General features: G+C 40.1%; 1 protein-coding gene across 1 annotated transcript in view; it reads left to right on the top strand.

The window, feature by feature from the left end:
- The window catches only part of RMND5A (required for meiotic nuclear division 5 homolog A (S. cerevisiae)), a 131,549-nt gene that overhangs the window by 102,196 nt on the left and 13,762 nt on the right, over window positions 1-15,591 (top strand). The window contains exons 3-7 of the mRNA XM_006902012.1: window positions 3,537-3,671; window positions 5,352-5,452; window positions 9,533-9,699; window positions 10,317-10,482; window positions 11,887-11,989. Coding sequence (XP_006902074.1) covers window positions 3,537-3,671; window positions 5,352-5,452; window positions 9,533-9,699; window positions 10,317-10,482; window positions 11,887-11,989 — 672 coding nt within the window. The remainder of the gene's footprint in view (window positions 1-3,536; window positions 3,672-5,351; window positions 5,453-9,532; window positions 9,700-10,316; window positions 10,483-11,886; window positions 11,990-15,591) is intronic.

The following is a 15,591-nucleotide window of genomic DNA, read 5'->3' as shown; positions in this document are numbered from 1 at the left end:
TGAGATGGATCGATTCTGTGAGTGGAGTGGTGGGAATGAATGTGTTTGAGACAGCGAGGTTGGCACAGGATAGAACGGTGTTTAGGGCTCTTGTATATAGGGTTGCTATGAGTCGCAAATAACTCGATGCCACATAACAACAGAATAGAAATTTGTATTGTGTTAAGCCACAATAGAAAACCAAACACCTTGAACTAGAGGTACAAGGAAACAGAAGAGAAATAACACATGATTTCCCCCTACTCTCTTCATAGTAGGAACCAGAAGTATGCCAGAATTAGAGACTTTGCTTGGAATTTGCCTACAACTTGGTGCCCAAGGCTATGATTTGCATTGCATTTAAACAGTTACTAATGAGAGTGGAAAATAGTAAATGCACCATCAGTTCAGTGATTCTTAGAATTTTGTTCTTCATCCTCCATCCATTTGCTATTTTTAGTTGTCCTATGATAAGTGAAGCAGTCATTGACCAACTTTCAAATGGATCGGTAGCAACCAAGAATAATAACCTTGGTTTGGAACAGGTGTGTTTTATTCTTTATTACTGACATCCTTTCTCTTTAGAACTTTGGAGAAGTCCTTGATAGCAGATTTCCTCAGTGCCACATGTCTTTTGATTTGTTGTCTGCTGCTACCAGTGTTTATTATGAATCTAAGTAAAATGAAATCCTTGACAATTTCAGTCTTTTCTGTTCATTATGTTGCCCTAATGACTCAGTAGTGAAGATTTATTTTCTTGAGGTTGAAAAGCAACCCATATTAAAGGCTGTCTCTGGAATGCTGAAGAGCAATGATGTCAGCTTGAAGACTAAGGTGTACCTGACTCAGGCCATGGTCTTTACTATTACCTGCTACACACCAGAGAGCTGGACGGTGAATGACAGAAGACAAATTGATGTCTTTGAGTTGTGGTGCTGGAGAAGGATCCTTTGGATGGCCAAATGAACAAATACATATATCTTGGGAAGGGTGTGGCAAAGTGCTCCTTGGAGGCTAAGATGGCAAAGCTTCACCTTTCATACTTTGGTGTAGCTAAACGAGGCAGTTCTTGGAAAGGGAAATCATGCTTGGAAAGAAGAAAGTTTAGCAAAAGAAAGGAATACCCCCAACAAGATGAATTTACATGGTGATTCAGCAAATGGTTCTAGTGTGTCAGAGATGAGGAGGATACACAGGATAAAGCAGAGTTCGGGGTCAATGGCAACACCTGACAACAGTGGTCTTTGATTTTCTGCAGTAAATGCTTCATGTCTTCTGTACTTAAGCAAGCAAGGTTTTTTCATCTGCATAATGCAAATTGTTGAGTTTTCTCCAATTCTGATACCACATTCTTCTTCAAGATTTTCAAATTATTTGCTCAGCATACAGATTGAATAGATACGGAGAAAGAATAAAACCCTGTACACCCCTCCTGATTTTTAAACCATGCAGTATTTGTGTTCAGACAACTGCTTCTTGGTCTAAGTGTACATTTTGCATGAGCACAGTTCTGGGATTCTCATTCTTGTTAATGTTGATCATGTGTCATTGTTATGATACATATATTCAAATGTCTTTTGTATAAAACACAGGTAAACATCTTTTTCATCTTCAGAGTGGTCCAGTAAGGAAAGCATAGTTTATTTTAGCTAGGGATTTTGAGGCACAAAAATACTAAATTTTATTTGTCCATGGTCACCAGCCAGTAAGTGGTAGAGATGATGTTCAAACTCAGTGGATTGGCTGTAGCTCTTACTGTTCTCTCTCAGACCTGCAGTTACCTGGCCTGCTGTAGTTACTGATCCTTGGCAATGGGCACCTGGGTTCTCTCCTTTTGCCCTTTTATAGACAGTGCTTCATAGGCATACTTGTACATATTTTATTGACTGTGTCTGAAAATACTGCTATCATGTGATTAATTGTACTTCGTCACCTGAAACTTCTGTGTTTCCGAGTTACCTTCCCAAGAAAAAGAGTTGCTTGCTCTCCCAGTAGTTCTATGAGGGTGACATGTGTTAGAGAAGAGCAGTAGAAAATTTTTCCTGTCATGGGTTCCAGAGAAATAGAAATTAGGTGTTTGTAGGACATTTTTAATAATTATTTATGCCCTAGGTTATAGTTTTACCACTCTTTTTTTTTTAAAGAAATGAAGTCTTTCTATAGACTTAGATCAGAAATAATAGTGAAACAGCCCTAAGAGAGATGCAAATTAAAACAACTATGAGATATCATCTCACCCCAGTCAAAATAGCAAAATTTAACAGAACAGCAAGCAAGCAACAAATGCTGGCGAGGTTGTGGAGAAACTGGAACCCTGATTCACTGTTGGTGGGAGTGTAAAATGGTGCAACCCCTGTGGAAAGCAGTATGGCGCTTTCTCAAAATGTTGCAAATAGAGATACCATTTGACCCAGCAATTCCACTACTGGGAATATACCCTGAAGAGACCATAGCTGACATCCAAGCAGATATATGCACTCCCATGTTTATTGCAGCTTTGTTCACAATAGCAAGGAGTTGGAAACAACCTAAGTGCCCATCAACAAACGAATGGCTAGAGAAGCTGTGGTATATTCGCACAATGGAGTACTATGCTGCATTAAAAAACAAGGAACTCATGCAATATTATTCAAAATGGTTGACTCTGGAGAACATTATGCTGAGTGAAATATCCCAGTCACAAAAGGACAAATATTACATGATGCCACTGTTGTAGAATGGGACTAACCTCGGGGTTGGGGAGAGACTGAGTAAGATGGGTTCAATAATGTATACTGCACTGAAACAGAGGAGGGAGAAAGCTGTGTAAAAGAGATATGTGACTAGGTATTTCTGTCATCACAGGAGTCTAGAGCAAGGGCTACACGGTGGAGGGGACCTGGGGGAGGGTTTGTAAAACAATGAAAGAATCTTTTCTTTTACTTTTCCATAATTTTTGACTCATGTACTTATAACTTGTTAGTTAAATTTGTGTCTTCTAGGTTGCAACACCCCCATGATACATCTTCAGGGATATGAACATGTACGGCTAAGCACAATTAATAACAGTGCATCTAAATTCCAAAATCAATCTCCATAATAGTCTATGTGTTTCCTACTGCCAAAGGGGCCCTTTAGAGTAGTGAGAGAAGATCTTCACCCTGAAACCCACAGTGTCCCTTTTCAGCAGGAAGTAGCTAAGAGAATACGCCATCCCCTTTTCCTTATGAATCAGGGTTTAGTCTCTCTCAGGGAGGAGTGATAGGGAATGGCAAAGGACACACCGACAAAGGAGATTAATCAGAACTGACTTTGACAAGCACTGTGGCAATTGGACAATTAAAACAGACATTTGGATGGCGGGGAAGAACAACAAACTGGGGAGGAGGGTAGAGAGAATGATGAAGGAATGAAAACCCAAAATCCCTGTAAATGTTCATTAAAACTAATAAAATTTAACAAAATAAAAAAAAAAGAAAAAAATAATAGTGAAATAAAATATTCTTTGTTAGGTAGTGTGAAAACCATATAAAATTGATATTTTCTTGTTGATTTATGATTCATTTTCTCTTTTCCAGAATTTCGATTCCGACATTAGCAGTGTGGGAATAGATGGCTGTTGGCAGGCAGACAGCCAGAGGCTTCTCAATGAGGTGATGGTGGAGCACTTCTTTCGACAGGGAATGCTGGACGTGGCGGAGGAGCTCTGCCAGGTAATCTGTGTACACCTGGATATGAGAGAAGAAAACCACACAACTGCTTGGACTTGACATCATTTGCAGGCTGGATTTGAGTCTTCTGCTAACCATAGAGACACTCTTAATACTTCAGGGCTGACCCCATTTGAAAAATAGTCTTTTTCTAGTTCTGAACTGAATTGTTCTTTCTTTGTTCCTGGCCTGGAAAATCCCATGGCATGAACCAAGGGAAGTCAGATATGATAGCTAAGGAGGCTTTAGTATGACACAGAAGAGGGGCAAAGAAGTCAGTATTTGTTTTTCTGATCTGGCTGAGCTTATAGATGTTTTTCAGCTGAATTTCAAGTTAAATTTACTTCAGGTGAGCAGTGTTTGTCTTTTATTTCTACTGGACATCAGATTAGGAGTTAACGAACAACTTACTAGCACTACCTTGACATTACTAGTAATACTTGCTGTTTGTTGAATGTGGAACCACAAGCCAAATCCTACTATTGTTTTTCACTGAAGCCCACTAAGGCAGAAATCATTTTGAATCTACAAATGAGAAATCTAGGTCCAGAGAAGTAACTCATTCAAAGCTCCACAGCATCATAGTGAGGCAGCTGAGATTCAGCCCCAGTACTTGTGAAATCACCATGTGCTTTTTCATACCTCTTTTAGAAAATAGAAAGATTGTACTAAGTAATGTGCCTCCAGAAGTTCTACGTACTAAATAGCTTCAAGCCAGTCTGTAAACCTGACCTTTCTGAATATAAGCCTTTTGTTTATAAAGAATTCAGATAAATGATAACTCAGGTTTTTCTCTATACTTTTAAAAGGTTTAGTATTTGTGTTCATGTCAATATTCTAATGTAAACAGTTAAATTAGTTTGCAAGTATCAAAGACCCAGAATATCCATAACTTAACTAAAATACAGTTTATTTCTTTTCTGTACGAATCAGAGGTAGTAGGTAGCTCACAGCACGAGAGGGAGTGCTGCCCTGTGAGTAATGCTTGTGGGTCCCACACACTCTTCTCTGTGGCTCTGCTCTCCCGGTGTGCCTGTGTCTTTGTGGCTCAGCCAGAGCTCCAGCCACATCTGTGGATCATACAGGGCCAAGAAGTGAACACCCACATTTCCGTGGTGCAGTCCAGCTTTACTCTGCATGGTCCTGCACCAGTTAAAATGGTGGGGCTCTTTTCTGGTGATAGGGAAGGTTGATACTCATAAGCAGTCACTAGTTTCTTCTTTAGAAAAACGTGTTGAAAGGATGTTATTTTCATTATTTACACCATATTTAATACTCTAGAATATACTTTTAAAACTGTCTCTTTACTCTGATTGTTGTTATGTGTCAAGTTGCCTGTGACTCAATAGCGACCCTACGTACAACATCTCTGAAGCCTGCCCTATCCTGAGTCAGTCTCACTGACTGACACACTTACCCCCATTTCCCTAATTACTGTATCAATCCATCTCATCCTAGATCTTCCTCTGCGGTGCTGTCCCTCCACCTTTCCAAGCATGACATCCTTTTCCAAGGATTGGTCCCTCCTGGCCACGTGCCCAAAGTATGTGAGACTAGGCTTCAAAATCCTAGCCTCTATAGAGAAACTTGGTTTCACCCTCTCTAAGACTGACCTATTTGTTTTCTTGGCTGTCCATGGTACTGGTAACAAAAAATTCTGTTTGGTTTCTTTCCTTTTTTTAGGAGTCTGGTCTTTCTGTAGACCCAGGTCAGAAGGAACCATTTGTGGAGCTAAACCGAATATTAGAAGCATTAAAAGTCCGAGTTCTGAGGCCTGCTCTGGAGTGAGTTACCAAGTTTATCTTCTACATACTAGTAGAGAACTTTTAAAAATTTATGTTAGAAAACACATAAGAGATGTTTAGGTGTATTTGTCTTACCAAAGTAAACTTTCTTGAAATCACAGGAGTTTTATTTTTCTCCTTTGAGTTAAATGAAGTACGGGTGATGTATCAGGAAATGGTGAGCTCTCACTTCATCTGTGAGTCTGACTTGCCATGAGAGAAATTAATTTCCTGTGTCGAAGCTGTGGTACCATTGTGTTTCAGATAGCTTTAGATCGATTGAGCTCTTATTCAGGAGATGCTGATTTGATATTTGAACTTCTATAGTGTGCTGGGGTTTGTGCTGCATTTTAAAAATATAAATTGATTGCCTTTGGAATTAAATGGCTTTCATGAATAGAACAAGTACTATTATAAAGGAATGTTAGCCTTGTTGTTGCTGTTGTTATGTGCCATCGAGTTGCTTGCAACTCATAGCGACCCTATGTACAACAGCCCTAAACTCTGCTCTGTCTTGTGCCAATCTTACACACCCATCCTGATTACCCCAGTCACTGAATCAATCCACCTCATAGGGGGCCTTCCCCTTCTGAGCTGTCCCTTCACCCTCCCAAGCTTGATGTCTCTCTCCAAGGATCTGTCCCTCCTTACAACATGTCCAAAGTATGTTAGACAGAGCCTCAGAATCCTTGCCTCCAAGGAGCAGCCTGGTTTAACCTTCTCTAGGATGGATCTGTTTGTTTTCTTGACAGTCCATGGAACATTCAATACTCTTCTCCAGCACCACAGCTCAAAGGCGTCAATTCTCCTTCTATCCTCCCTAGTCATTGTCCAACTCTCTGATGCATAACAAGTGATAGCCAAGACCATGGCCTGTATCAGATGCACCTTGGTCTCCAAAGAGACACCACTGCTCTTCAGTACTTTGGAGAGGTCCCTAACAGCAGACTTTCCCATGGCAGTACGTCTTCTAATTTCCTGGCTGCTGGTGCCGAGAGTGTTGACTGTGGAGCCAAGCAAACTGAAGTTGTGAACAATCTCAATCTCGTCACCATCCATCCTGATGCTGCCAATTGGTCCAGTGGTGAGAATCTTTGTCTTCTTGACATTGAGCCTCAATCCATATTGGAGCCTGCAGTCCTTGACCCTCTGCACTGAGAGCTTCAGGTGCCCCTCAGTTTTAGCAAGCACGGTTGTATCATCTGCATATCGTAGATTGTTGATAGATCTTCCACCAATCTTGACCCCACATTTCTCCTCATAGAGCCCCACCTCCCGGATAATCTGTTCTGCATACAGGTTGAAAACTTATGGAGACAGAATGCATCCCTGGCATACGCCCTTCCCAGTTTTGAACCATGCAGTGTTCCCTTGCTCTGTTCTGATGACTGCCTCTTGGTCCAAGTGTAGGTTTCTCATTAGCACGATCAAGTGTTCTGGGATTCGCATTCTTCTCAGAGTCAGCCACAGTTTGTTATGATCCATACAGTCAAATGCCTTTGCATAGTCAATGAAACACAGATGTACATTCCTTTGGTATTCCCTGCTTTCAGCTAAGATTCATCTAACATTAGCTACAATATCCCTAGTACGACGACTAGCCTTGTTACTACTGTAAAATTTGATGATTCACCATGAATGTGTCACTGATAAAAATTATCTGAAATTAATGAGTAAGCTGTGAGAAACACTATTCTAAAGCAATTAGCAAATGGGCTAGATAGTAAATATTTTAGGTTTGTATTGTTTCCTTTGCATATTATTATTTTTTTTTTTTACAACTCTACTGAACAATGGAAAACTATTCCTGGCGACTTGTTGTATGAGAAAGGCAGTAAGACTGTGCTCTTAGTTTACTGACTCTTGTCTTAGTTTCTTAGTGTAATGATTGCCAGGTTGTTTGTAAGTAAATACTCATAAAGAGAAGAAAGTGGATGATTGAAGAAGCATAGTCTTAGAATCCTGGTATTTAAAACTGGAAAGATATAAAGATCAGTATTCCCAGAGGGGAAAATGAGTTGAGAAGATTCTTCATAATTTTATATATATATAATGTATGTTATATATAGATTTTGTATATGTTATATATTTCTTCTCTCCTTAACTTCTCTTCTACCAACCTATTTAGTGTTTTATGGGTTCAGTTTCTGTTTCTGTTAGTTTCTCATGTCTTAGAAAATTTTGCAAAGCACTAGAATAAGCCCAGATGAACTGGTAGATGTTCTGTATAAATTTATAAGTTAAAATTTAATTTGAGGTAATTATTCTGTCCTTGGAGATAGAACTCATTAATCAGTCTAATTTAGTAAGATTTATATTACTTTTTATAGTCTTCCCCTTGTTGTTGTTGTTATGTGCCGTCGAGTTGTTTGCAACTCATAGCGACCCTATGTACAACAGCCCTAAACCGTGCTCTATCCCATGCCAATCTCATTGCCTCTGACACACCCATCCCGATTACCCCAGTCACTGAATCAGTCTACCTCAGAGAGGGTCTTCCCCTCTTGCGCTGTCCCTCTACTCTACCCAGCATGATGTCCCTCTCTAAAGACCTGTCTCTCCTTACATGTCCGAAGTATGTCAGGTGAAGCCCCAGAATCCTTGCCTCCGAGGAGCAGCCTGGTTTAACCCTCTCTAGGATGAATCTGTTTGTTTTCTTGGCAGTCCATGGTACATTCAATACTCTTCTCCAGTGCCACAGCTCAAAGGCGTCAGTTCTCCTCCTATCCTCCCTAGTCATTGTCCAACTCTCTGATGCATAACAAGTGATTGCACAAACCATGGCCTGCATCAGGCGCACCTTAGTCTCCAGAGAGACACTGTTGCTCTTGAGTACTTTAAAGAGGTCCCTAACCGCAGACTTTCCCATCGCATTATGTTTTTTGATTTCCTGGCTACTGGTGCCAAGAGTTTTGCCCTTAAGAAGAGTTTAGATTGTGACACACCTGGGAGAGAAATTCAATCAAGTGTCATTGAGATCTCTTAAAGTATGACAAGCACTCTTCTGTGTACTTTGATACTTTTACATATATGATTTAAATAAGGGGAAGTGTTACTACTACTACTCTCTGCCTTTGAGTCCGACCGACTAATAGTTGACCCTCCAGCAGGTTCTCAGAGGCTATAAATTGCACAGGAGGACATTTCCCATCTTTCTCCCTTGGAGTGCTGTGCAGTTTGTGGATTTGAACTGCCAGAGAAATACTACTTAAGTTCAGCAGTGCAATTCCTAAATGAAAGTGAAAGGGCCCAAATTCAGAAATGTTATGGGCTTCCCAGTGATTTTTATTTTGGTTTTATTTGTTTGTTTAATAATATTTTGTTAAGATTTTGGTGAAAATTTATACTGTTGGGTTCCCTTTTGACAGGTTCTACACAGCTTGATCAATGACATTAGTTATGGTTTTTTCCCACAGTGTGTCAGCGTTCTTATTGTTTTCTTTTGTAATGACTGAGAAATTTTTCTGTTTATTTCTTGAGATATTTTTGGGGTTTGGTTGTTGTTGTTGTTTTAAATCAAGCTTATTATGTACCTACTACCTCCCAAGAAAAAGTGCTGTGAATTGGTTCTGACTTGATGGGACAGAACAATAGGAACCCTTCGAGAACTGTGCTCTCAGAGTACTTAATGCTTTTTGTTTGGAATGAGGACAATTCAGAAGACCTTTGAGTTTTGGTTTTTACTGAAAACGGTTTTTTAATTATTATGTCATATCTCATCAAACTCATATCAAGCCCAGTGACAGAGCTGAAACTCCTACTTTGGCTGTGATCTTTATGGGAGTAGAGAAAGTGGCCTTTCTCCCCAGATATATACTAGTTATTTCTGTAAATGTTTCTTTATAACCGTGGAGAGACCCTGCAGGTGTAGTTCTCTTCTGCGTTTTAAGGTTTAATTCTTTCTACTTTCTTTGCAAAATCTTTGAACCTGAGAAGTGATTTTACCAAAGATATCCTCAAGATGGCAGCCCAGCCCTTGTTTTGTATTACTGGGCTTCTGACAACTATCCTATACTCTTATTTTTAAATTTTTTTTCCCCATTGCGCCCTCTTTTTTTTCCTTCTTTTTTTTTTTTTCAGATGGGCAGTATCAAACCGAGAAATGCTCATAGCCCAGAACAGCTCATTGGAATTTAAGCTACACAGATTATATTTTATTAGCTTGTTAATGGGTGGAACCACAAATCAACGAGAAGCATTACAATATGCTAAAAATTTTCAGCCATTTGCCCTACATCATCAAAAAGGTGAGTCTGGACCTCAGATCCTTTCATTGTTTAGATCTAGGCTATAGCCACCACTAGAACCTTTTCCTTACCAGAGCAAATACATTATTTGCTAAAAAATCAAAAGATTCTGTATTGAGGAAAGAAAAGAAAGAGCAAGGCTTACAGTTCCCCTCGTCCGTTATTTTATCTGTGTGTGTCCTTCCCCACTCCTTCTCATGTCTCATGCAATGAGTTTCTGAGAGTTGTAGTCGTAGCCAAGGCTGCGTGATGGTTTCAATTAGGGCATAAGTGCTTCTCTTGTAGATAATGGTAATTATACTGCGATGTGAATAAAAATAAAATCTCTTTAGGTTTAGTATTTAGTGATTTCCTTTTTTTTTTTTTTTTAATACTCTCTCCCCTGCTGCTGCATTCTTTTTTTCTCCTTTTCCTCTTCTGAGATTTGGATTGAGAAGAGAAGCTGAATTTAGGGACTAGAATTTTAAAAAACAAAATTGATAATTTATTTTAGGCTGTACTAGATGGAGGAGATCTTTTTGTTTTTTCTCCACCTTTTACCAGTAAGCAAGCTGTGTCTCAGCAAGTTGTGTCTCAGGTATAATCAGTCTTCCCTCATCACTGTCTATCTTGTTCAGACATTCAGGTTCTAATGGGAAGCCTTGTGTACCTGAGGCAGGGGATAGAGAACTCGCCATATGTTCACTTGCTTGATGCAAACCAGTGGGCCGACATCTGTGACATCTTCACACGGGATGCCTGTGCTCTCCTGGGGCTGTCTGTGGAGTCTCCTCTCAGTGTCAGGTATGAGATTCAGCTGTTTGTCAGGAAAACAGACATGGAGGAATGCCTCTTGTGAGCTCATTCTTGATGCAGGGAGAACTTTATATCATCCCAGGTTTGCAGGTGTACCTTAATAACAAAAATGTGAATGATAATTACAAGAAGTCTTAGTAACTGACAGGACAGAGTGTTTTAGGATAGTGATTCTCAAAATGTAGTTTAGGATGATAGAGAGCCCTCTCTCCACTGTGCTATATTTGCACAGATGACAAGAAAGCAATGGTGTATAAACGGCTGGTTCTTCAGCCAAAGACTGGGACTTAGGCCAGATTAAGTTTCTCCATGGGTGAGGTATTCATCACCACTGTCTACTTGCATTTGTAAAAGTGCTAATTTCACTGATGAAACATTAAAAATTACTGCATTTTGAGCAGTACTACTGTGATAGATAACAGCATATATAGATGACACAACCTTGCTTACTGAAATTGAGAAGGACTTGAAGTATTTGCTGCAGAAGCTTAGAGACTACAGCCTTCAATATGAATTATAACTCAACATCAAGAAGACAAAAGTCCTCATCACTGGACCTGTAGACAACATCTTAATAGATGGAGAAAAGATTGAAGTTGTCAGTGATTTCATCCTACTTGGATCCACATTCAACATTGTTTATACCAGCCATCAAGAAGTCAGAAGGTATATTGCCTTGGGAAAATCTGTAGTCAGGTTCTTCTCCACCATATTGAAGAGTAATGATGTTACTTTAAAGACTCAGGTACACCTGATCCAAACCATGGTCTTCTCAATTACTAGCTATGCATCTGAAAGTTGTGACAGTGACTAAGAATGACAGAAGAAGAATGGATGCCTTTGGATTGTAGCGTTGGAGAAGATTACTAAATGTCCCATGGACTGCCACAAAAATGAATTGGTCTGTCCTGGAGAAAGTGAAACTAGAGTGCTCCTTAGAGGCAAGGATGGTAAAATTTCATCTTATTTACTTTGGGCCTGTTGTTAGGAGGGCCAGTCTTTCGAGAGGGACATCATGCTTGGAAAAGTGAAGGGTCAGCATAAGAGATGAAGAGCCACAACAAGATGAGTGACACAGTGACTAAGAGTGTGCTAAAGTGTGATGGTGATGGCACAGGATAGGGCAAGGAGCTGCTGTTCATAGGGTTGATAGGAGTTGTATTTGACTGAATGGCACATAGTAACAGCAACTCTAGTAGACAAGTCCTTTGAATACATTTTATAAGGGATATAAAACTCAAGTATGATGTCATGTGGGTCTGCTAAGAGAAAGAATAAGAAAGAGTGGTATGCCATATATATTGTTTAGTGAACGGCCTAGTGGAGTTCATGTCCTTTTGACTGAGTGGTCTGATGTCCAGTGTGGCATTGACATTTATTCTGCTCTCCTAGTTTCTCAGCAGGTTGTGTGGCCCTGCCAGCATTAATTAACATCAAAGCTGTGATCGAGCAGAGGCAGTGCACTGGAGTATGGAACCAGAAAGATGAATTACCCGTGAGCATGGTTTTATATTATCTTTTTATCTTTCTCGTTAGAAGAACATGGGTGTTCGGAATTTATAATATCCATCATTTTACCTTTTAACCAGGAACCACTATCATAGCCTTTTGCTAAGGTTTCTTTCATTTATGTATATATATTGAGAGAGAGAGAGACAGTGTGTGTGTGTGTGTGTGGGGGGCCACTAGTGGGAAGAAGCTATGCTGCAGTTCCAGTGACTGTGTGTGTGTGTGTGTAGATATGTACACACATATGTACATAAATATAAAGGGTTCTTGTGTATGTATATATATATATATCCCTAGGGTTCGTGTGTGTGTGTGTGTGTATATATATATATTTAGGGTTCTTGTGTATATATATATATGTGGAGTGTTCTTTTTTTGTGGTGGGATCAGTCCTTGGAGAGGGACGTCATGCTTGGGAGGGTGGAGGAACAGCTCAGGAGAGGAAGACCCTTAATGAGATGGATTGAATCAGTAGCTGAGGTAACGAGGATAAGTGTGTCAGAGACAATGAGAACGACACAGGATAGAGCAGGGTTTAGGGCTATTGTACATAGGATCACTATGAGTCACAGGCAACTCGAAGGCATATAACAATAACAACAACAACATATCATTGGCTCTAGTCTTAAGAAGAGTTTCAAGAAGTTCAGCCAAAAAAAAAAAAAGTAGGTCAGCGAGCCACTCCCACACAAGTAAAGAAATGTACCCCACAAATGGGGGTAGGTGTCTCAGAGACAATAAGGTACAGGATAGAGCAGAGTTTAGTGCTATTGTACTTGGGGTCGCTTTGTGTCACAGGCAACTCGACAGAACATAACAACAACATACATATTTTTAGGGTTTCTCAGTGTTGGTATCTATTTAGGGTTCTTGTATGTGTATTTAAAGTTCTTGTTTATGCATCTGTATTAGGGTTCTTGTGTAGTTATGTGTCTAGAGTTCTTGTGTGTATATACAGATATTTACAGTTCATGTGTGTATGTATACATATTTAGAGTGTGTGTTATATATTTATAGTTCATGTATGTTTATGTATTTAAGGTTCTTGTGTTTATATACACACATACACATTTAGGATTCTTGTATGTGTATATATATTTAAGAGTTCATCTGTGTGTGTATATCTTTAGAGTTTGTGTGTGTAATATTTAAGGTTTGTGTTTATATATAGACACAGTTAGGATTGTGTGTGTGTGTGTGTATCTGTAATGTATATACATATACGTGTCTGTACATAAACCTGCCGTGCTAGTCCAGCACGCTCCGGTGACCCTATGTATAGCACTGTGGCCTCCAGGGTTTCCTTTAAGTGGCTAGTGTGTCAGAAATGGATCGCCAGGCCTTTCTTCCAAGACAGCACTGGGTGGACACACACTCCCAACCTCTGCTTAGCAACCAAGGATAGAACTCTTTGCACCACTCAGGGACTAATATACCTGGATAAACAAGGTAAAACAGAAGATGTCAGTGCATTTTGGAGACACTGGCATTTTCTACAAAGTAACTATCAGTTGGATGTCTTAAAGTAGTCATAAAAGCTAATGAAAGAAAACTGCAGAAGTGGGACAATGGAGTATACTATAGTATACTGTGTGTTCTACAGTATGCACAAAACATAAGTTTTTTAAAAAAACTTAAAAGCAATGAGTCATTTCATTAAATTGGATTTATTTAAAACATGATTTTGCACTAGTTTTAATTTTTTATAATACCAACTCAATTAAAGGCTTACATGTTTAAAAAAAAGATTCTTTGACCCCACAAATCATTAGATGACTGCTTTTGCTCTCTGTCCACTGCCATGATAGGAACAAAGGACAGTGGAATGGGAAAAGCCAGTTTACAGTCACTTGCCAAACCTTTAACTTGTCAAGGCAACAATCTGTTCCATTTCTAGAATGGGGTCCGTCCACCTCTTTCCATAACTTTGAAGGATAGGATAGCAGAGGTGTTCAGGGAATAACACTCAGTAGGTACTCGCTGTTTGAGGCATGCAGGAAATAACACACAGGTGGCCTAATGTCAAGGAGCTGTGTTGCAATACCGAAGGCATGCATTTTTAATGTACCAGCTGCTTCGTGGAAGGATAGACTATTCCTTCTTGTGTTTTTAACTGCCTCAGAAAACTTGCTCGAGTGTCAACCATGGGTCGGTTCCGAATCAGTGGCACACCACCACCACAATAGGCAGTCAGCACATGAGTTATGCAGAGAGTAACACACAATAGGCAACTCAATAAATGAGATATACAAGACATGACACACACAGTAGGTACTTGGTACATGAAGTGTGCAGGGAATAATATACAGTAGGCACTAAGTACATGAGGTATGCTGAGAATAACACATAGAAGGCACTTAGTATGAGATATGCAAGGAATAACACACACAGGCACTCAGTATATGAAGTGTGCAGGGAATAACACACAGTAGGGACTTGGTACATGAAGTGTGCAGGGAATAACACACAGTAGACACTTGAGACGAGGTGTGCAAGGGAATGACATAATAAGCACTCAGTACATGGGATGTGCAGGGAGTAACAGCACACATTGAGTATTTCATACATGAGGTGTGCAGGGAATAGCACAGTAGGCACTTGGTACATGAATTGTGCAGAGAATAACAATACACTGTAGGCATTCAATACATGAGCTGTGCAGGTAGGCACTTAGTATATGAGGTGTTTAGGAAATAGTGCACAGTAGGCACTCGATGCATGAAGAGTGCAGGGAATAACACAACACACAGTGTCGACTCAGTACATGGTAGCTGCTAGTACACAGCTCTGGCACTAAATAGCTGTGGCAGTGTGTTAAAATTCTGCACCCCACCAGCTCTCTGACAGCAGTCACTAAAACTACCTGTCATTGTCATGGTCGTGGCTTTTGTCAAGGTGTTGTCGCAGACCTCAAATGACTTAAACATATAGTTGGCTTTCTGTTTCTCGCTGCCACACCTGCCCACAGGTTTCTCAGCAGTCACTTTGTTCTTGCAGCCCTGTCAGTTGATTGCCCAGCTTCCCCTCAGAAATCTGAATTGATTAAAAGTGCAGGGAGTGCTTGGTCCTGTGTGTGGTCAGAATGCAGGCTGTCTTGCTGCCTGTCTGCTGTGAGCTTAAGCACTGCCCAGAACTCTAGCCTGCCTCCTGCTGCCTGGGGTAGGCATCTTCAGGAGTCTGACAGCTTCTCACTTACATTAGGTGTAGCCCCCTGCACAGCAGAACCAAACAGATTCCAGTATGAATGCACTTCAGGCTTGTGTATCAGGCTATTACAGCAACCAGAGTTGATAGTGTCTTTTTTTAGAATTATTGTTACTCTGTTGATTCTCATTTTAAAAATAGACGGGGGTGGGGGTTGGATGGGAAAGAAACCTCTAGAACTTGTATTTGTGGAGTGTCTTTGATGTGTTGGATGATTTTGTTTCCTTGTGTAGTTTTGATTCCTACAGAGGGAAATTACTTACAAACTTTACAGTGGACGGTTGCTGTCCAGATTGTGAGAAGGTTTTCTTTTAAAGCCTTTTCTTCTCATGATTCCTCAGCACCAGAGATGCCCTTAGAATCAAAGCTGATGAAATTGAGTCT

The sequence above is a fragment of the Elephantulus edwardii genome, unplaced genomic scaffold (assembly GCF_000299155.1).
Source record: "Elephantulus edwardii isolate Elephantulus edwardi_28Jun2011 unplaced genomic scaffold, EleEdw1.0 scaffold00357, whole genome shotgun sequence".
NCBI lineage: Eukaryota > Metazoa > Chordata > Mammalia > Macroscelidea > Macroscelididae > Elephantulus > Elephantulus edwardii.
Note: the sequence above shows the minus strand (reverse complement) of the source record. Positions and strands in the feature narration are given on the sequence as shown.